This window comes from Botryllus schlosseri, chromosome 9, assembly GCF_051294905.1.
Source record: "Botryllus schlosseri isolate E-star chromosome 9, Bs_hap1, whole genome shotgun sequence".
Lineage (NCBI taxonomy): Eukaryota > Metazoa > Chordata > Ascidiacea > Stolidobranchia > Styelidae > Botryllus > Botryllus schlosseri.
Genome location: NC_137244.1, coordinates 16,856,550 through 16,875,508, shown reverse-complemented (window position 1 = coordinate 16,875,508; position 18,959 = coordinate 16,856,550). Strand labels below are relative to the sequence as shown.

Sequence of the window (18,959 nt, the reverse complement as noted above, 5' to 3'; positions counted from 1 at the left end):
TTTATTCTAGTACCTCGGGTCTCTCAATTTATATAGCAACGCACTGTAACCTGACATCATACGTTACGTCAGCGGCTCTGTTTTAATTCAGATGATGGATCAGAATTCAACAATATTAGTTATTCCCAGGATTCCAGGAAATGTACTGTTGATTTCCAATATACTATTTGCAAAACAATCGAAATGGAATTATCCGCCTTCTTGCGCATGATGTTTTTAACCAATAACTTTTACGCGAGCTAAAAAGGTGTGTCGTAATCTGAACGCTCCTTCGCATGAATCCAATTCACACATTTCCGGTGGAAACGATATTTAGAGTAATTACAGCAGGAGGTGTATATAGGCTGTGCTCTCCACGAGATCACACTTGGCTGTTTCAGCTGGTTGAAACTAGCTGCAACGGGTTGGACACAGGTAGTAACCAGTGCGATTCGTAGCAAGTCTGTCCGAAGTATAATCTTGACTAGCGCGACTAAAAGCTCGTACAAGGAAGATTTCGCTGTCTATAATGGCTGGGAATAGGGGTTCCATTCCTGCTGCATAGGGTTACCATACGTCTTCCTTTAAGAGGATTTGTCCGCATTTTTGTCTTTTTTGAAAGTGCCCTCGGAGTACGCCCAAATGTCCTCTTTTTTGAGAATTCCGTTTAAATATAGGGTAAAATTCTAGTGAGATACTGTAAATCAGCACTGAAGTAACGCTCCGGCGGCTATTTCGGGAGCTGAATCGGAAAGTTGAACTTTTTTTGTAATCAACCGACCACGAAGTGGGAAAAATTTACCATTTTTTCAGGATTTTCCTCGGGTATTGCCAGTCTGAACATTTTGAAAAATTGTCCTCTTTTCAGATGGTGACCCTACTGTTGCACCTTTATCGCCGCGGCACAGGGCACGGTACCATTTGTTTCTGCGCTTTCATATTTTCCAACTAATCTCAACTATTGCTGTAACTGAATCCGAGGCTAGGAACAGCCCGAAAACGGACAGGCTTACATTGCCACAGATAGCGCTAGTATGAAACGAGAATGTTCCCTGTTCCGTCTTCGCTCCGGCCATTGCCGCCTAAAAGGGCATTTATTTAAAATAGGCTGCATCGACACGCCTTTGTGTGACTTTTGCCTCGTACCCGAGGATTTCCTCCTAGCATGCCTAAAATACGATTGGCACCGAGCATATTTAATTGATTTTGCTCGAACTTGACAGCAGAATTCACCACATATAACCTTCTCGTACGACCAGAACTTCTATCACCTCTCGCTGAATTCGTATTGGCCAGCAATGTGATATTTTAGGCAATTTATGAGTAAATGATTTGTGAAATGTGATACGGAATTTTCGCCGTGGCGCACCATACCGATCAGGTGATAAGCGCCACAATGCCTCATTTTCACAATTAATACCAATAATATTAAAAAAGGCCATGTTGCGTATGGGCGATGGGCGTGTCACCAATCAAGTCTAGACTTGATCTTATGATATCTGATATGCAAGATCCACTTTTTCTTATAGTAATGTGTATATAATACAATGCATTGAATTTTTTCTCAATAATTTGTTTTTGAAATCCCATTGTGGGTCACACAGTCGACCTTTCGCGAATTGAAATGGGGCAGGAAATACTGACTTAGTTGGATCTCTGACTCTGAGCTACATGCTCGTTTTGCTCCTATAATAACATGTATATTGTCGCAGTGGTATTAAAGTGACTTATGTCCATTTTACAAATTTTGAGAAAATTAACTTTATGTTAAGTTTTCATTTTCGTTCGGACATAGATTGGCCGTGATTAACTTGTAAACAGTGACACAAACATAAACATGACCAGGATATGACCCAAAAAATTAAAATTAAACGAAAACTTGATTTTATACCAATTTTTTTAGATGGATCTCGAAATTTGTAACTTGCATGTCAACCACAGGATTCCTACTGTTAAGCTGTACTCTAAATAATGATAAGGTGGAAACTAATTGCTTACTACTACAAATTGCATATATGCAGGGATACGGATATTGCTCAGCCATATCTTGTTCTAGTTATATATATGGGTAATTGTTTATATATCAAGTCAGCATTATAAATATGAAATACGAGAATGGTCTTCATATATACTTGAATCCATATTTATTGCATACGTAATTGCGTAAATGAATATATATCGAGACAACGACTTTTATTTCATAGACGTTTCAAAACGTTTGCACAGTTTATAAAAGATATGCAGCAATGGAAAATATTGTCACCTTTCGCATAAGTGGTATAGCGTGCAGTAAGTTGAGTTAGGTATTCGTGCAGATGTTGCGGCCAGGCCTGATGTATTGGCGAATCCTGCACGAGATAGGGTGATTTTTTAAATTACACGCTATTTATCAGACTCTCCAATAGTTCCAAACGGCCACCATTCCGGTAATTGCTGTTACTACCAGGATACCAAATGAAAGCATGGCAGAGAGAAGGTACGGAAAAGGCATGATTCTAAACAAGACCGACCCGACTAATGGGAAAACAAATCCTCCCAAGCCGGAAGCTAAGTTCCACACACCGGACAAACCACTGTTTCTAATAAAATACGCCTCGAATTCGGTACCCTCGTATTTCATGGAGATGCGAAGCAGTTCTACGAAACCGTTGATCAGAGCGCAGGCGCAAAAGGTCCCGAATAAAGCCATAAAAATATATATCGAAAGCTTTGATCTTACCGATGAAAGTATAAACGGTGACATCACGAGGCCAAATAATCCTAAACAGAAAAACAGACGCCTAGTATTGTCACCTACGGTAGAGATCCAGCCTATGGCGGTGGAAGTTATACATTGTGCAAGGCGTGCTATCAACAATGCGATTCCCACATCAGAAAGTGTAAATCCGTCCTTACGCATAAACACTGACAATAGGACATCCACTATTCCTATCACTCCGTATATGTTGACCGCGCAGCCCAAAAGAAATACAGATCCAGGGTGGCTTAACCGTTCAGTGAGACTAGGCGCCTCATCGTGCACGATTTGAACTTGATTGAGTCGCAATAAATAATATCCGATTATTAACAGCGGTAAAAACAGCAGGCTTGACACAGCAAATGGTAAGCAGAAGTGCCTCGATAGCGTTAGCAGCACACTGCCAAAAATAGGTCCGCAAAGGGTACCCAACGCCGCGAATCCTTCTGAAATACCAAACACAGTACCCACATGTGTATCGAATTGCGAGCATACACCGGTTAAGGAAGCCACTGCGTATGCACCCTGGCCTAACCCTTGTAATGTCCTGATGGCGGCGCCGACGGTGAAAAATATTACCATATTGGTTGAGAATTCTAACATGCCAAATCCTGCTTGGCAAAGAGAAAAGCATAATAAGCCGGACAGAAGCAACGTTTTGTTTCCTACTGATATCTGGTACTTTCCAAACAGCCCGCTGCTTACAGCCATGGAAAGCATCGTAGTTTGCATAAGTATCGACGATTCCTCTGGATTACCGTCCCGCGCCGATACTACACGGGATAGAAACGGGGTAGGTATGCCCAGACACATGAATACCGAAAATTTACTCGCGGAAACAAACGCGATCAAACATTTCTGCCGTGCAGTCGTATCCTTCCATAACGAATTCGACTTTGATTCTGCAATCCTTTTGTTTTCGTTCTTTAGAATGGGTGATCTCTCGTCTTCGTTTTTCAGTGTGAAATATTCCTCAGCATTGTCGCAAGTCATAGTTATTAGAAATGTACTTAAACTCGAAATTGAACTTGAGCTATATATGCTGCCGGATGTTAATGAGAAATTCAATGTCTTAACACCCCAGCCTCTGCCTGTATGATGTAGGTAATAACGACGGCAAGTTTTGTTGCAGTCAAATCCGTGGAAAGTTGCATTTATTTGTCACAAAAGTTGCACTAAAAAGTTGCATTTATGGACAAGTTCCTTGAAATTATTAGGGGATGAGATACTTGAATCGATGCGTTTTCAAAGCACTGTAGTAAAACTCAGTGTTGGCGACTTCACCAAAATCAATAACTTGAAAAAATTGAACCAGTGAAAACTTTACTTTCGGCGGTCTAGCCTGAATGTACGTCAAATCAGAAAGGGCCTCAAATTTAAACGAAAGTGAAATAATCAAGCGATCTATTTACATATAGGGCCAAATGTTTACAATAAAAATTTAGTTGCATGAAAAATCGAAGAAACTTGCAAAAATTTGCATGAAAAAATAGAGAAAAGTGGCGAAAAGTTGCAATATAAGATTCCTCCAACCAGCTTAAAACACCATAATACATAACTTCTGACTATTTAGGAAGCTGTCAGAAGCTGCGAAAAAGAGTTGTAAAAGTTGCCCTAGTAATAACACTGTGAAACAAAATTTTTCCTCGCAGATTAGGCGAAAATCCAGGATGTTTTTACTCGGCTTTTTGGCCTCCACCCTAAGACTATACTTTAAATATATATCACGAGCCTATGGTGTAATTTCATGTCTAATCAACCTAAAAATAGTTTGGTCTCAATCAAGTTTCCGATTTGGCTGAAAATTGTCTCAAAGCGATGTGAAGTCTACCTGAGCAAATATCAATTCATTTTAAATGATTTGCAGAGCTTTTTCTGCTTACTCAACCGTAAAAGGGAAGGGCTATTTAAGCAGATTGAAAATCGTCCTTCAGCTATATTTTATACTTATACAGACATTGGCAATTGGGCATTGGCAGCAAGACAAAAAGCGATTTGCGATTAGAATACCATTTTGACATCATGTGTAAAAATGACACTACCATTTTGCCGTTATGTCGTCTTTTCGTGATCACGGTCGGAGTCACAGCGAAAGTTTTACAAAATTCAGTGTTCACATTAACAGGACCGTAACGTCAGTCGTACATCAATATAAAAAATAATATTTTTAGGCAAACTTATTCGACTTGAATTCACTCCGCGCGATTTAGTGTCTCTAGATTTCTGAAATTTAATATGGGTATCGCCTCCAAAAAAATCAAAATAATAATATTGATGGAAAAGCATAAGTTACGTAAATCAGTCAAACTGTGTTCTCAAATTAAGAGAAAACAATATATTCCTAGAATATCTTAGGCCGTTGGGATGCTTCAGGATAGGGGTGTCAAACCTGCTGGCATGGAACTATAAGTTGCCAGCATTTTCGGTCTTGAACGTGTGGAATGAAGAAGGTATAAACTTTAAACCCTAACTTTCCGAAGTCATCACTCCATCAGCTCCACCGATAAATTTGATCACGTGGCGTGAGAGAGGAACCTAAATAAATAGCAATATATGCAAGTACCAATATTCTTGACCAAATTCATACGATAACCTTTTAAACAATTTCGCGCTAGTTGCGATTAGAAAAAGAACGTAGTAAGCCGATTAAAAGAAATAGACAAGTTTTGCGCTCGACGTTACCTGATGCGGCTGTTCGTGAATTGCGTAACAGCGCCCGTTCGCGAATCGTATTTATAGAGGGTCATGATATAATGCTACTTAGAACAACGGTGGTCCCAGACGTTGAGCTGCGCACCCTGGAGCAGTGGTCGGTAACCTGTGGGCGCGACCCCAAGCAGGGTCGCCTTAACTTTTTTCTGGAGTCGCCGTAACTCACCATATTAAATTTAATGCCAAAAATAACACGTTTTTTTATTTATTTAATCCTAGTTTTAGATCTAGAAACATTCAGCTATGCTTTCAGTACATTCGTTGTATCACAATTAAACCAGCGTGGTGCAATAATCAAATACGAATGGTAGCGACAGCGAGGTGCGTTCTGCACATCACTTACCCTTGTAAGGTAATAGATTTGTAGTAGGACAGAGCAGAAGCATTCACGATGCTATGGTCTACATACTTTTTTTTCATGGCTATCGCGATGGCGAGCGGGCTCATGATTTGAAGTCAGATTCCCTTAGAAACTGATTCGCAAATAAATAAATCCTAAAAGGTTAACTGATGCAAATGACTAATTGTTTCTTTAGCACTATCGTTACACGCAAGCTATGTGAGGAGGTATATTCTTGGCGAAAATATTGTGCATTTCCACCCGTGTACCACCCCCGATATACGGAAGTGAATAATTTTATACCCATCGCACGCGAAATCAAAACCTACCTCAGACTTATACCGCGGTATAGATAGAGCACATCATTTTAATTCAAATTATATGCATGCACGTAGGTTCGTAGGAGGGTATGCACGTAAGCACTTAGGAGTTATGACCGCGATATAATTCTGAGTTCCCGAGGTTCTGTTTTCGTTTAGTACCCTTTTTCGGTCCTTTGGGTTTGAATGCACACTTGCACACTCTTTTCGTTAGAGTGTACTATACGGAGCCAATATATATACAATCATGGTGTAAAAAAAAACGTAACAGCCACATCAGTATGAGAAGGCGTTTACTATGCACTACATGTTGGTCGTTGTAAATCCGCTATTCATATTCTCCTTCGGTTCGCAAAATACCATACTTGGACACCCTCAGCAGCTTAGCTAAAGGTTTGAGGGATATGACTGTAATATGATATACATTGAAAACGCAACATCGTCATCGATTTGAAGTAGAACATGAGATATGAGCTTTTGAAAACTCAAATGGTGGCTTCGAAAATTGGCAAACAGCGTGCAATTATCGCGTTGACACTGCAAATTAAACAGTGACAATTTGTGTTGGAGGAATTGAGTTCGTGTGTTAATTGAAACTTCTTAAAAACAATCATTTGGAATATTTTTGTCGTCACATTTCTCTATGATTGTGCCGCTTACGTAACTCTCATTACTCAGTTTCTGCATTCGTTCGAATGGTTTTCTCCGTATCGGAAAACAAAATGAGGACTGCTATATGATGTGATGATTTTATTTTATTTGACATTAGGGTCGCGTCTGAAAAATGTTGCAGAGCACTGCCCCAGAGTGCTACTGCGGTTCTGCACAAGAGCAATAATCTTTGGAGGACCAGCACCATCCTTACAGCCAGGTAGATAAAGAACTCAAAGATGATACTCTACGGTTAATCTCTGATGATGTCCTGTAACTATACATTATAATTTGCATATTACGTCAAGGAACACAGTGTAACTTTCCTGCCTCATGAATTAATTTGCTGCATGGGTCGCGGATTTTCCACAGTGAAGTAGCTGGTGCTTCGCTGCAATTCAAATTAACAGGCAATGCAGGACACTGGCGTTAGCGTTGGCTTGTCTCTGGTATCGTGGTATGATATCCTCTTTCTATACCAGGGGTTCCCAAACTAGGGGTCACGACCCCAATGGGGTCGTTTGAATATTCTCTGGGATTGAGGAGGCGAAAACTACCAATGACCTCTGAAGAATGCGAATGGGTAAACAAGGTACCAGACCAGTCGAAGGGTCATTTTAAAGCGCTGCCTACTATTCCATAAGGTTGGTGACGGGCTGTAAACAAGTCACAAGGCTCCGAATCACAAGTCAATCTCACTTTTATAGTTTTGACTCGAGTCAAGTCGAGTCATTTTCAAGTCACCACCGAGTCAAGTCCGAGTCCAATTCAGCGAGCAGAGGGTCGAGTCCGAGTCATGGTATTATGACTCGAGTCCGAGTCCAAGTCATTGTGCTGACTGCTCAGTTTCCAGTTAAAGTCTTGATAAATCCACTTTTTATAGCTCTCTTTGGTAATATCGAATAGTTCGCATTTATAATATACTAATTTTCCTAACTTTTAGCAGTTTCTGGTAGCATTTTCAAGTACAGTACAAATAGACGAAATTCCAAAAGTGTGGTTACTTTACTATTCTTCGAAATTACAATGAAATATCGGTCTTGGCCGTTTGAGTCTCGAGTCATGCGAAATGACTCGAGTCCGAGCCGAGTCAATATACGGATTGACTCGAGTCGAGTCGAGTCATTTCCGTATTTTGACAAAATGACTCGAGTCAAGTCGAGTCACTAGAAAATCGTGACTCGAGTCATTACAACCCTGGGTAACAGGCCACCACTATGAAGGTGAAAGTGTCGGGATCATAATAAAAATTAATAAGACGTTAATTTTCCTTCCAGGAAAACCAATAGTGACCGGTAGTGCTATGTTTTAATTGTGTAATACATACACGCTTGGCGCGGTCAAATAACTTATAGATATCTATTTTGCGCGACGCATCCGTGACGCATCAGGACTCGACTATACTTCGATTCGATATAGATAGAAATCCTTCCAAAAGACCTATATACGTTGCTATAGTCTCGGTTGAGTTTCCTCATCTAAGGACCGATGATGACGAATTCATAAGTGCTAGTACTGCGCACGTAGTCGCCAGCTTCACACACCGGCCGTGAGTAGGTTCGGGCGAAGGTGCTGACCATTTTTTAGTAACCAGCACGACAAATTGAGAGGTATGGGGTCGCCCAACATTTCAAATCGATATTTGGGGTCGCGAACATGAAAGTTTGGGAACCCCTGATCTATATACAAGTCATGTCTTCATCCTTATTCTCGCCTTCAGAACTTCGGTAACATTATTAATGACACTACCACTTCCAACTTCTTTAATAATGCAATCAAGTCGCAGTAAATTCCATTCTGGCAAGTTACAGTGTCTTACCTGAAATTTGCGAGTGAAGCGAAGCAACTCTACTCGAATACGACTACAGTTTCTCGTAAATGCGTCAATTAATTTGCGAGTAACTGGAAAATCTGTCAAGCTCATCCGCCTTGAGAATAATATTACCAACAATATATATAGGCAGACTATGTTATTGATTAATTCGTAGGTATAGTCTGTAATGGTTTTCTCGGTATTGGTATAGAACCTTCACAGAGTGTAATCATGGAGTTATCATAGAGATTTTTCCAAGTATTTCCGATCCCACTGTCTCATAGGTCCCACATCTCCCTATATTATATGTCATCAACAGATCACAGGAATCTCATCGATGCTACTTCTGTACGGAGTCGATGACAACTAATCCACCTACGAATTAATCGATAACGGTTCTATACCAATACCTAGAAAACCAATACAGAGAATGGACACTACCGAGAATGGATATTACCGAGGATGGTCATTACCGAGAATGGACACCACCGAGAATGGACATTACCGAGAATGGCAAATGCCAAGAATCTAACTTACTGGGACGGACGTTGTCGAGAAATTTATACCTTGAATCGACACCTAATGTAGCAACGTCGTGGTGCATATACACACGACCTGTTCATATGCATGACATGCCTGCATTGCATTCTCGGTAATGTCCATTCTAGATGGTGTCCATTCTCGGTGGTGTCCATTCTCGGTAATGGTTTTCTCAGTATTGAACGGACACCCTCTGTGAATATGTTTATAATTGCATGCTGGCAGAATCTTTCCTCGTACGTAATTAACTCCAAACACGGGGTAGTCATGACTAGTAATCGTAATCGATTACGACGATTACAGAATTTGGAAGTACTCGTAATCGCAATCGTTTACATTCGGAAAAACTGCGAAGGAATCGTAATCGTAATCGATTATTTCGCATATCTAATCGATTCCTTCGCTAACGATACTCACCTCCTATCTCACGCACCTAGGATCGCAAGCTTGAATGCCGTCACCCGTGATCAAATGCCCAAAATGCATGAGTGGACGTCTCATAATAGCAGGCCTGGGCAAAGTGCGGCCCGCGGAGCTGTTCTGTGCGGCCCGCGAAAGGTTGCTTGAAATTTAAAATATAAAACCTACTTTTTGATGTTGCTGCGTGGACTAAAACCATAGGATGTATAAACTGAACCGGAAATTCGTTTACTATCAAGCATGTTCATTAACATGCCGTGATTCCGCAGCCTAGACGTACCTCACATGCCTAATCCAGATTCAAAGTAAAGTCAATGTAGTAGATTATGCCGTTACAATTAAAGTCACAAGAAGTCACGAAACCTTCTTTGTTGCCATTGTCACATTACGCATTACACGGTCTGTGTTTCAAATTGTTACGTGACAGTGTTGGGATCAAGTCACTACCTTCGAGTCACGAGTCATTTCGAGTCATTGCACATTTTTACTCGAGTCAAGTCAAGTCAATCAATTTTCAAAGGTGACTCGAGTCAAGTCAAGTCAAGTCACTCGATTTTTGCAGGTGACTCGAGTCAAGTCGAGTCAAGTCAAGTCAAGTCAAGTCACGTGTCAAGTCACATTTCAAGTCAAGTTGCCTTTTCGAAGTATGTATGAGGCATGATTACGTCATTGCAATTTGCTCTGTCTGAAATACAGTTTGAGTGGTCATTGATTCCGAACTGATGAACGAATATAGAGTTAAATATACACGCAAGAAGGCGCTGTATCACTCACATATACGTAGAACTGTTAATCTACGTAATTGCCTAGCCACAGTTTACAGTTACCAGCCAAAATAGAGAATAGAGAAACGAACTGATAATATGCAATACATTACCCATTTACAAATAGATATGATACAATTCGAGCTTCCGCCAATGGTTGATGACTATATAAACTATATTCGAATTCAATTTCAATAAAACAATACGTTTATTGATTAAGGTAAAAACAGAGAACGGAATTAGACATTTTGCTATTTTATCACTTTACTACCAGAGTTACGACGACGTAAGCTGTAAGCATCGATCACGGACTTCGTTTACGGTCAATTTATTTGTGAGAGAACATTCCAGCCTCAGTGAAACGCACGATCATTGAATGATTGGTTGGTCTCACGGGTTACACCAGCGTTTCGCGAACAATCCGAACATATGCAAGATACAGTGATTGTTATCGACACCGATTACTTGATGACTTGAAATTGACTCGTGAATTTTGCTCCGAGTCACGAGTCAATCCACATTTCTGATACTCCGAGTCAAGTCAAGTCAAGTCATTTTAGCAAAGTGACTCGAGTCAAGTCAAGTCATGCGAAAAAGGTGACTCGAGTCATCCCAACACTGTTACGTGATGCGTTTCCAAATCACTGATTCGTAAAACAAGTCAATCAGTTCCCGTAATATCTATGAGTATATCACCACCCAAAAACGTAAAAAAGGAAGCCGAAAGTTGAAATTCAAGATGGTTCGGAGGACTAAATATTTGTTTACTACACGTCTTTTTAGTAGTTAGTGCCGAGCACGTCGCCGTGTTTAAGGAGTATAAATTAAGTCGGCTCTATCACAAAAACAGGAATACATACAATCGAGCAAGGGACGACGAATTTCGGAATAACTGCAAGCTTGGCTCAACAACGAGGCCATTTCGGCAAGCTTCACACTTCTCGGAAACCTGCTACAAAGACAACAACAACAACAATCCCCAGGACCGTATCTACCGCACCCCAAACGCCCCAATTAACATAAATTATAAGGTATTCTTTTGAAAATTTATGCAACTTCTTTCAAATTTTTCTCGCGATTTAGAGATCAATGGCTTATAGAATAGGGCATTTCGGCGCGAGCCATTATCGCGCCACGACGCACCAAGATAAAGGGAGTTCAGTCAACACGGGATTCCGAGAAGGCGCTGCAATTGCAACTGCTGATCAAATTAACTAAATAAAGGGAAAAAAGCTCGACAGCGAGATCGAAAACCTTGGCCGTAAAGGACTGCAATATTTGCCAGTGAAGAAATATCAATTGGAAATCGTGTGCGTCTTTTAGTTCAGTACGCTTTGGCGGTTGCAATATCTTTTCACATAGCAGGCGGGAAGTCACGAAATAACAACATGTAACGAAGTAATTATACCAGTGGGCCGTCCCGAATATTTCCAAGACAGCACCTCACTCACCTCTAGCGGTAAAATTGAGTACGTGGGCTGAGAGAGGTTCAAAATATAGCAATATATATGCAATTACCAATATTATTGACCGTTTGAATAATGAATCATGGAAAAATTCCGCGCTTCCCACGTTGCCAATTAGTGTATACAAGAAATCTCTCTCAGAAGTAGTGTTAAAAACGCGCATACCAACGGGGGCTGGTCTGGGGGAGAGTTGCCCGCCCCTGATAGATGGTCGGAGCTATCGATAGTGGTACCCTCCCTTCTCCGCACTGAACTCGGCCTGCCATTGGACATGTAGTAAATAGGTCAGTCGTTCTCTGGAGGTCAGGACACACACTCGACTCAACTGATGCGTATCATTTCTGATGATACGCCCGCCCTATCAGCAGTAGAATTGAGACTGTTCTGGTGTACACCGTGTGCTGTGGTATACGCATAGCAGGTTGGGGGACGAAATCTAAACCACTTCCTTCTGAAGTGCCAATTCTTTCAAGAATCAGCAAGAACTTTCAAGCATCAGCAAAAATGCTACAAAATTGAACAGGTGACAATGTTTATGTCAATGCCAACGATTCGAGTCGAAACACTGTAGAATGTGAACTGTATTGGAATTCTAAACACAGACTCATATTATAACACGAAGTGTTATTTTACGATTTTATATTCAGTTGGAAAAGGCTTGAAATAATAGCAGTTATTGTAGTTGGATTTGGTGTCCTACAACAGTATCAACAATAAAAATCTGTAATTCCCGGTGATTGACAAACGGTCTAACTCCTTAACTAGTCATATATATATATTTCTCTTAATTTACGAAAATGTTTAAAAAATCCAACTATTTGTCACTGCTCGGATAGTGAGAATTAGATCCAACAGGCCACCGGTGATAAAAGCACAGAGATACCCAGCGCCCGCAGATAGGAGCATCGACATTTTGTAAGATGTTTTTCCCTCCAGAAACGAAGCAAGAATCGATATCGAAAAACTGCCCACGCCGATTACGTAATTCCATATGCGCATTCGCAGGATATGGGCTGCCTTGTTGTCTGGTAACACTGGGTGTTTACCGACGGCATGAAATTGCAGCAACACGTTGAAACCGAGAACTAGAGCCAAACCACCAAACAGCCGTAACATCAGACCGGCTGCGTACACCATACCTGTCGTAGGGTCAAAAGAGAACATTGTGGATGTGGCCGCCGTCGCAACAAAAGTTACGACAAGCAGGCAGATATTTACCCGCTCGTGCAGCCTCGGGATGTAAAACTGAAAGCTACAAATCACACAGTACAATATTGTACTGGTGAACATTACAAGGCCTACCTGTAAAATGGAAAAACTGAATTGCTGAAGATAAACAGTGATATGAGCATCGAACAACCCAAAACACCCATAAATAGTTGCCAAACATCCTATGACTATCATAGACTTTCCATTCATGACATAACTAGATGCATTAATGCTGTCCGTGGGCGGCTCCATATCCGTCGTGGAAAAGTCCTTTAGCAACATCATCCCACTAAAACAACTCAATAATACCAACAGTCCGGAAGTAAAACAGGGTAGTAATAAGCTTCCAGACAGCGTGAAAAATATTCCTCCAATAAGCGGACCGAAACAATACCCTAGTCCAGCGGCGAGCTCAGCAATTGTAAGTAGCCTACTGGTATTATATATTCCATGAATTCTTGAGATAAAATCGACGACTGCCCGACCAGATATGCACCGACTCCTATACCTTGAACGTCTTTGATCGTCACAGCTGCTGAGATTAATGTACTGTAGCTCTTGCAGAAACCTATGAATCCAAATGCTGCTTGACATGTTCCAAATATCGCGATGCCCGAGCAGAGGAGTGTTTTATATCCAAGTCGTCGCTTATACCGCGTAAACAAAGCGCTGGATAGGGCCATCATCACTGTCGTCACCTGCATTACGATGGCAGACTCCATCAGTGTACCGCCTCTCTTCGCAATCACCCTGGCCAGAAATGGACTTGGTACGGCAATACAAAAGCTAGTTGAGAATCGTCCAGCGAATAAATAAAGTAACAACATCTTATCTTTAGCCACAGTACTCCTCCACAACCGTGTGAATGATGTCTCCCGTCGTTTCGGTATCAGATGATATATTTCCGTCGCGGAGTTTCCATCAACTTTACAATCATTTCTTGTCCCGAGTGATATGTGGAAAGCTGTGCATGTGCAACCACAGTTGCCCATCTCTGAACAGCGAAGTCCTCTTCAATGTGCCGCTTGTAATGAGATTCCGACGAATATGTAGGCCTATAAGTTTTTCACTTATCCGTGAATACTATCAGAAGCTGTTGTGCTGAATAATAGGGCTCACTTTCTGATTAAATACTATACCAGAGTTGGAACTTGAGATCAAGTCACTACCCTCGAGTCACGAGTCATACCACACCATTGCACAATGCACAAAATGACCGTGACTCCAGTCATGACAAGTCAAGTCGCGTCAAGCCACAAGCCCAGTTGCAAAGTCATGTCGACTTTTTCGAAGTATACGAGTCATGATTCAAGTAATTGTATTTTGCAAGATGATTGAAGTAGCCTATACAGATTGAGTCGCTATTTATTTTGAATCGACTAACGGATGTCGAGTTAATTATACTTTCGACGTGGCCTTGTATGGATCACAAATAAGTAAAACTGCTAAAATACGTCAGTAACTGTCAGCCAAATAGATTATAGAATATGTAATCTCAGAAATTTGAAACAAATTGATATGATAGAATACACAACACACCTGTAGCACATCGATGCGATACAATTTAAGCCTGCATCGATTGTTGACTATAGTTATCATAAATGCATATCAGTCCGTCCTATTCAAATCACAAAAGCGGTTCGTTAGGGTCAGCATATCAGTGGGCAGTGAGCTAGTCTATAGAACAGGAACACACTGCTATAGTTAGATTAATGCAAGTCTTCGTTTGCAGTCAATTCATTTGTGATATATATGGTTGAATTTAAAACAAATATCAATTAAAAACAAACACGTTAAAAAACATAGTCCTTGCTCAAAACATGTTTTTTATTGTTTTGTTTGGCCATGACGTCACCAATTCTTACTTGTAACGTCACATTGAATTGACATTGGCAATTGAAAATATAGGGTGAATATGGCTCCTTCGCCGGGGCTACATCGTTATTCAGCATTGTTACAGTCGGCAGTCATAATCATCAGAACAACCATTCCGTACGAATGATCGTTATCTGATTGCTATAACTGTTGAACCGACGACGACTTCGAGGGTTCCAGCCGCTCCACATTGTATACGTCGACTATAGTGGGTGCAAATGGTTGTAAGTATTTACACAATTATGTCACTATTATACAACGTGTGAAAAAGAAACAATATTGATTTTTTCGAAAAGGCCTTTGTTAAAACATTGTTCAAAATGTACGCTACCCGGTTGGTGAGCCGACTTCATTACATCCCAATCAACATAGATATACCCTAATATGACCATGACAGCAAATCCATTCGCCACATAGCATGGTTTTCTGTAAATAGCGTCTCATTGGCTAATCTGCAAAACAGAAAATGCTCCTCTCAGTTCGTCCACGTTTCATCAATCATAGTATATATCGGTTCTACGCGTATGTTATAGCTGTAGTATTATTGCTGGCTACAACGTCTGATCGATAGGCACAGGAAAATAACAATTGTGAATGTGTAACTGCTGCATCAACTCAATATTATGGATGCGAGAGCATAAAACTAGACCTGACTTGCAGCGTCACGCGAATAATCGTACACAATATAAGCTATGTTCGATGGCGGAAATGTTGGCGAAGCGGGCAATAACTCGTTTTAACCAACATGCGAGCAGGCTAAATCCATGCGATATAAAAGTGCATTACCCCAATGACACATTAGATTCTATCACGAAGGCCAAACTTGCTTTCACCCCGAATCCAGTATTACTGAACAATGTTAGGACAGGATCAGAGAGGAATACGTTTCAAATAACCTCTCAAATTTATTGAATATAGGCAGAAGAAGTCGTTTCTCGTAGACTAAAGCGTGATCTGTATCATAAACTCTTTCCATCCCCGACGCAGAGTCACCGAGATACCACTTTTAAGCTACGTTAAGGACCTATACTTCCACCCATGACCTTAAAGAATATGTATTAATTGTATTGGTTAAATCCGTTAAAATCTGTCAAGAAATGAAAAATGACAAATTCTAATTGTAAGTGTCAGACCTATGCACAGTGGACACTGCACAGTATATTTATATGTTTCCATTCCATTACAACCGATAGCAAACCCGAGACGTTGCCTTTGTGCTCATTCGGGGATATCTATAAGAATATGTATTTTCCAAAATATGAGCTCTGTAAATATCATATAACCATGTTTACGTAAACGAAAATAATCGCATTGCCAATGTGGCCTGGGCCACCCAGGCGAAGTTGGGTGTCTGATTTCAAAGACCACTCCAAGTCGTTTCGAGACCTTCCTATCTTTTCATTGTATCGCAGTTTTGTGGTGTTTTGAAATGATGAAAATATTAATAAACTGATGCTGATACTGGGAGAAATATTTTATCAGAAACTTCCTCTTACAGTTTGTTAGCCTATTTATACAATATACAATTCCCAATCGCATTCAAGTCTTTGTCTATACTACGACCAATCTCTATGATTGCCCTGGCAGGCCTGATGACAGCAGCATTGAAAGAAATCGTTAACTTCAGCCACAAACTGGGGAAGATTGGTTAAGACAAGCCTGATATATCCTAGAGTCAGACTATATCGAAGACATCACAAATTAGGGCGGCATCGTTTTTCTTCTTCACAGAAACTTCCTCAAATGATGTTGCTTGAGAATTTTCGCGAAACATGAAGATTGATGGATATCCAAAGTAGAATTGAACGAAGGGAAATATACGGATTTTCGTACGTGCAATTTTACTATTTCGTGTGACATTTACCTTCAGAAATCAGTCATTTCCGTAATTTGTCACTCAAAGCAGGGCTTCGGAGCAGCCGTAAATTTAAACTGCTCCAGCTCCGGCTCCGGAGCTTTCTTCTATCATACATTAGCTCCGGCTCCAGCTCCGGAGCCGCATTATTACCACTGCTCCGGCTCCAGCTCCGGCTCCGGCTCTGAAATTATCGAATGGGCCTGTCTATATCAGGGGTGGCCAACCCGCGGGCCAAATGTGGCACGCGAGAGGGTTTTGCGTGGCCCGCGAGGTAATTTCCCATTATATTATCGAAAATGAATTGCTCAGATTGTGAACTTGCAATGCCAACCAAAAATTACAAGTCTGGCTGCGACACTTGGGATGTTGATGACTAAAATATCAATTCCGACGCATTGGCAGATCCGGGGTGCAGTCACATTTTGAGTAAATCGTCGTACATTACAATAAACTAAAATAGCAGTGAAATTTCTCTTCAGGCTTCGCGTGTTTAGTTGTCACACGATTTCTTGCTTGGTAGCCTACCCCCTACTGAAAATGAAAAAAAAAACGCCTAATTTACCCGATTGAGTCTAACTGTATTCGCAATTACGGAAGAAAGTCTTTTCGCGTTTGCGCTCGCAGAAAATCGTTGACGGTGAAATTTAGGCACAAAATTATTGTCGCATATCATCGGAGACCTTCGATATCGATGTGTCCAGACGCCGAATAGTCGTGTCCTTGCAAACTGAGCCTAGCGGGTGGTATACAATAGACCCGCAATACTCACCTAGTTTATTTATAAACTTAGAAAATTTTACCCGCTTGGCGTGGCTAGTGGACCGCGCACTCGTTCGTCAATTGCATGTGCCCCTTTAGCTGAAAAGGTTGGCCATTCCTGGTCTATATAGATTACTAATCTACTAATAGGTTAGTTATCTATAGTAATCTAGAGTCCGTCAGCCGTCAGTAACATCCGTTGTAGCAACAAAGACATATAGGTTCCGCCGTGCCGACTTGTGACTTCATACTGAATACTTGTCAATTGTCGATAACATCATAGTTGCACTAGAACGCAATTTACTCCATGCCATTGCTGTGCACAGCATTAAAATTCAGGCCTGGTGTTCAATTATGATAAATCAGCAGATGTGGTTGTTGCATATATAATAGCATCTTATGAAATAGGTCGGAGCCGGAGCTACTCTTCAAATAACGGGCTCCAGCTCCGGCTCCGGCTCCGGCTAAATTTTATGTAGGGCTCCGGCTCCGGCTCCAGCTCCGGTGAAAATGCACGGCTCCGGGGCTCCGGCTCCGGGCTCCGGCTCCGGCTCCAAAGCCCTGACTCAAAGTCATTTAATGTAGACCAGGGGTTCTTAACCTTTTAGCCTGTTGCGTCCCTTTTCGAAAATGGCCTCGGTCTGACACCCTCCATATTTTAAGGAATGTAGCAAAAACAAGGGGTAAAAGCTGGAAGTCCGGTCGGTCTTTCCAAGTTGGGACTTCACTATTAGAAATAGCTTGAACCACTCGACTAATTAACGCTCAAATAATTTTATGTGCTATATTCGGAATGAAATCAAGGATGTTAAAACAACCATAGGGTATACGGGCTCATGCCATCTGGTTCGAGCCCGGTGTATACATCTCGAATCCACCTCTGCGACTGGCAATACCGGGACGTTAATTGTATTGGGTTTTGTTTTATTGCTTTCAATAACTAATAAGTCGACTGAGATAGTTGTAGATATCTATGCTCAGATTGAATTTAGTACTGCACCCATTTGGTAACTTTAACATGAATATATTCCAAACAAAGCAACCCGTATGATATAACGTTCGTGTGAGGTTGCGGGTCACAACACTAAACAGTATCATCCTTTATGATACGATGAAGAAATATTCTGAAGATTCAATTTTGTAGCTCTCAAATACAAATATATTTAGTTAATCATTTTGGCCAATAAGCTTCAAAGTATATTTAATAGGGATCTCACTCTTAAAAGTGGTACAGTGCCCCTTTCTTCGATTTCGACACGCTGTTAGCAGCGGGATAAAATGCCTAGTTCGAAACATTTTTTTTTAGAAAAGAACCCTTGCTAGGGTGTCGGTAGTATTTTAACGGGGAATTGGCGATCTAAAAGTACGCGCAATTCATTTGACATAAATTATAATAAACCATACTGCATGCATGAAAACATATTGCAAAAACTGTCGGCACATATTTCGCGCGCATCGCACCGATAAAAATTTCAACATTTGACAGATTTTGTCGAATGGTAATTTGCAATGAGAA

At 40.9% G+C, this 18,959-nt stretch overlaps 1 protein-coding gene and 1 long non-coding RNA gene across 6 annotated transcripts in view; one reads left to right on the top strand and one right to left on the bottom strand.

Annotated features, from left to right (window-relative positions):
• LOC145446194 (uncharacterized) overlaps nucleotides 1-18,959 on the bottom strand; it is a 239,069-nt gene that overhangs the window by 155,310 nt on the left and 64,800 nt on the right. The gene's annotated exons all lie outside the window — the stretch shown is intronic.
• Nucleotides 364-11,529, top strand: LOC145446190 (uncharacterized). 5 transcript variants are annotated; one of them, XR_013917225.1, is made up of 4 exons: nucleotides 369-2,455; nucleotides 3,410-3,509; nucleotides 6,858-6,959; nucleotides 11,127-11,529. XR_013917225.1 is itself a non-coding variant. In XM_080324431.1 (4 exons), exons 1-4 carry the CDS (start codon nucleotides 2,442-2,444, stop codon nucleotides 11,492-11,494), a joined length of 432 nt encoding a protein of 143 aa, XP_080180557.1. In that variant the 5' UTR covers nucleotides 373-2,441; the 3' UTR covers nucleotides 11,495-11,529. The 5 variants fall into 5 exon arrangements, 1 of the variants encoding a protein (XP_080180557.1); XM_080324431.1 differs by lacking the exon at nucleotides 3,410-3,509 and having other exon boundaries at nucleotides 373-2,455; nucleotides 11,127-11,307; nucleotides 11,360-11,529; XR_013917224.1 differs by having other exon boundaries at nucleotides 364-2,455; nucleotides 3,410-6,959.

Excerpts from the sequence above, each read along its gene's own strand:
- LOC145446190 (XM_080324431.1), top strand. Across the intron at positions 6,960-11,126 it reads AGCACCATCCTTACAGCCAG|GAATACATACAATCGAGCAA; the intron begins GTAGATAAAGAA and ends TCACAAAAACAG. Across the intron at positions 11,308-11,359 it reads CAATTAACATAAATTATAAG|AGATCAATGGCTTATAGAAT; the intron begins GTATTCTTTTGA and ends CTCGCGATTTAG.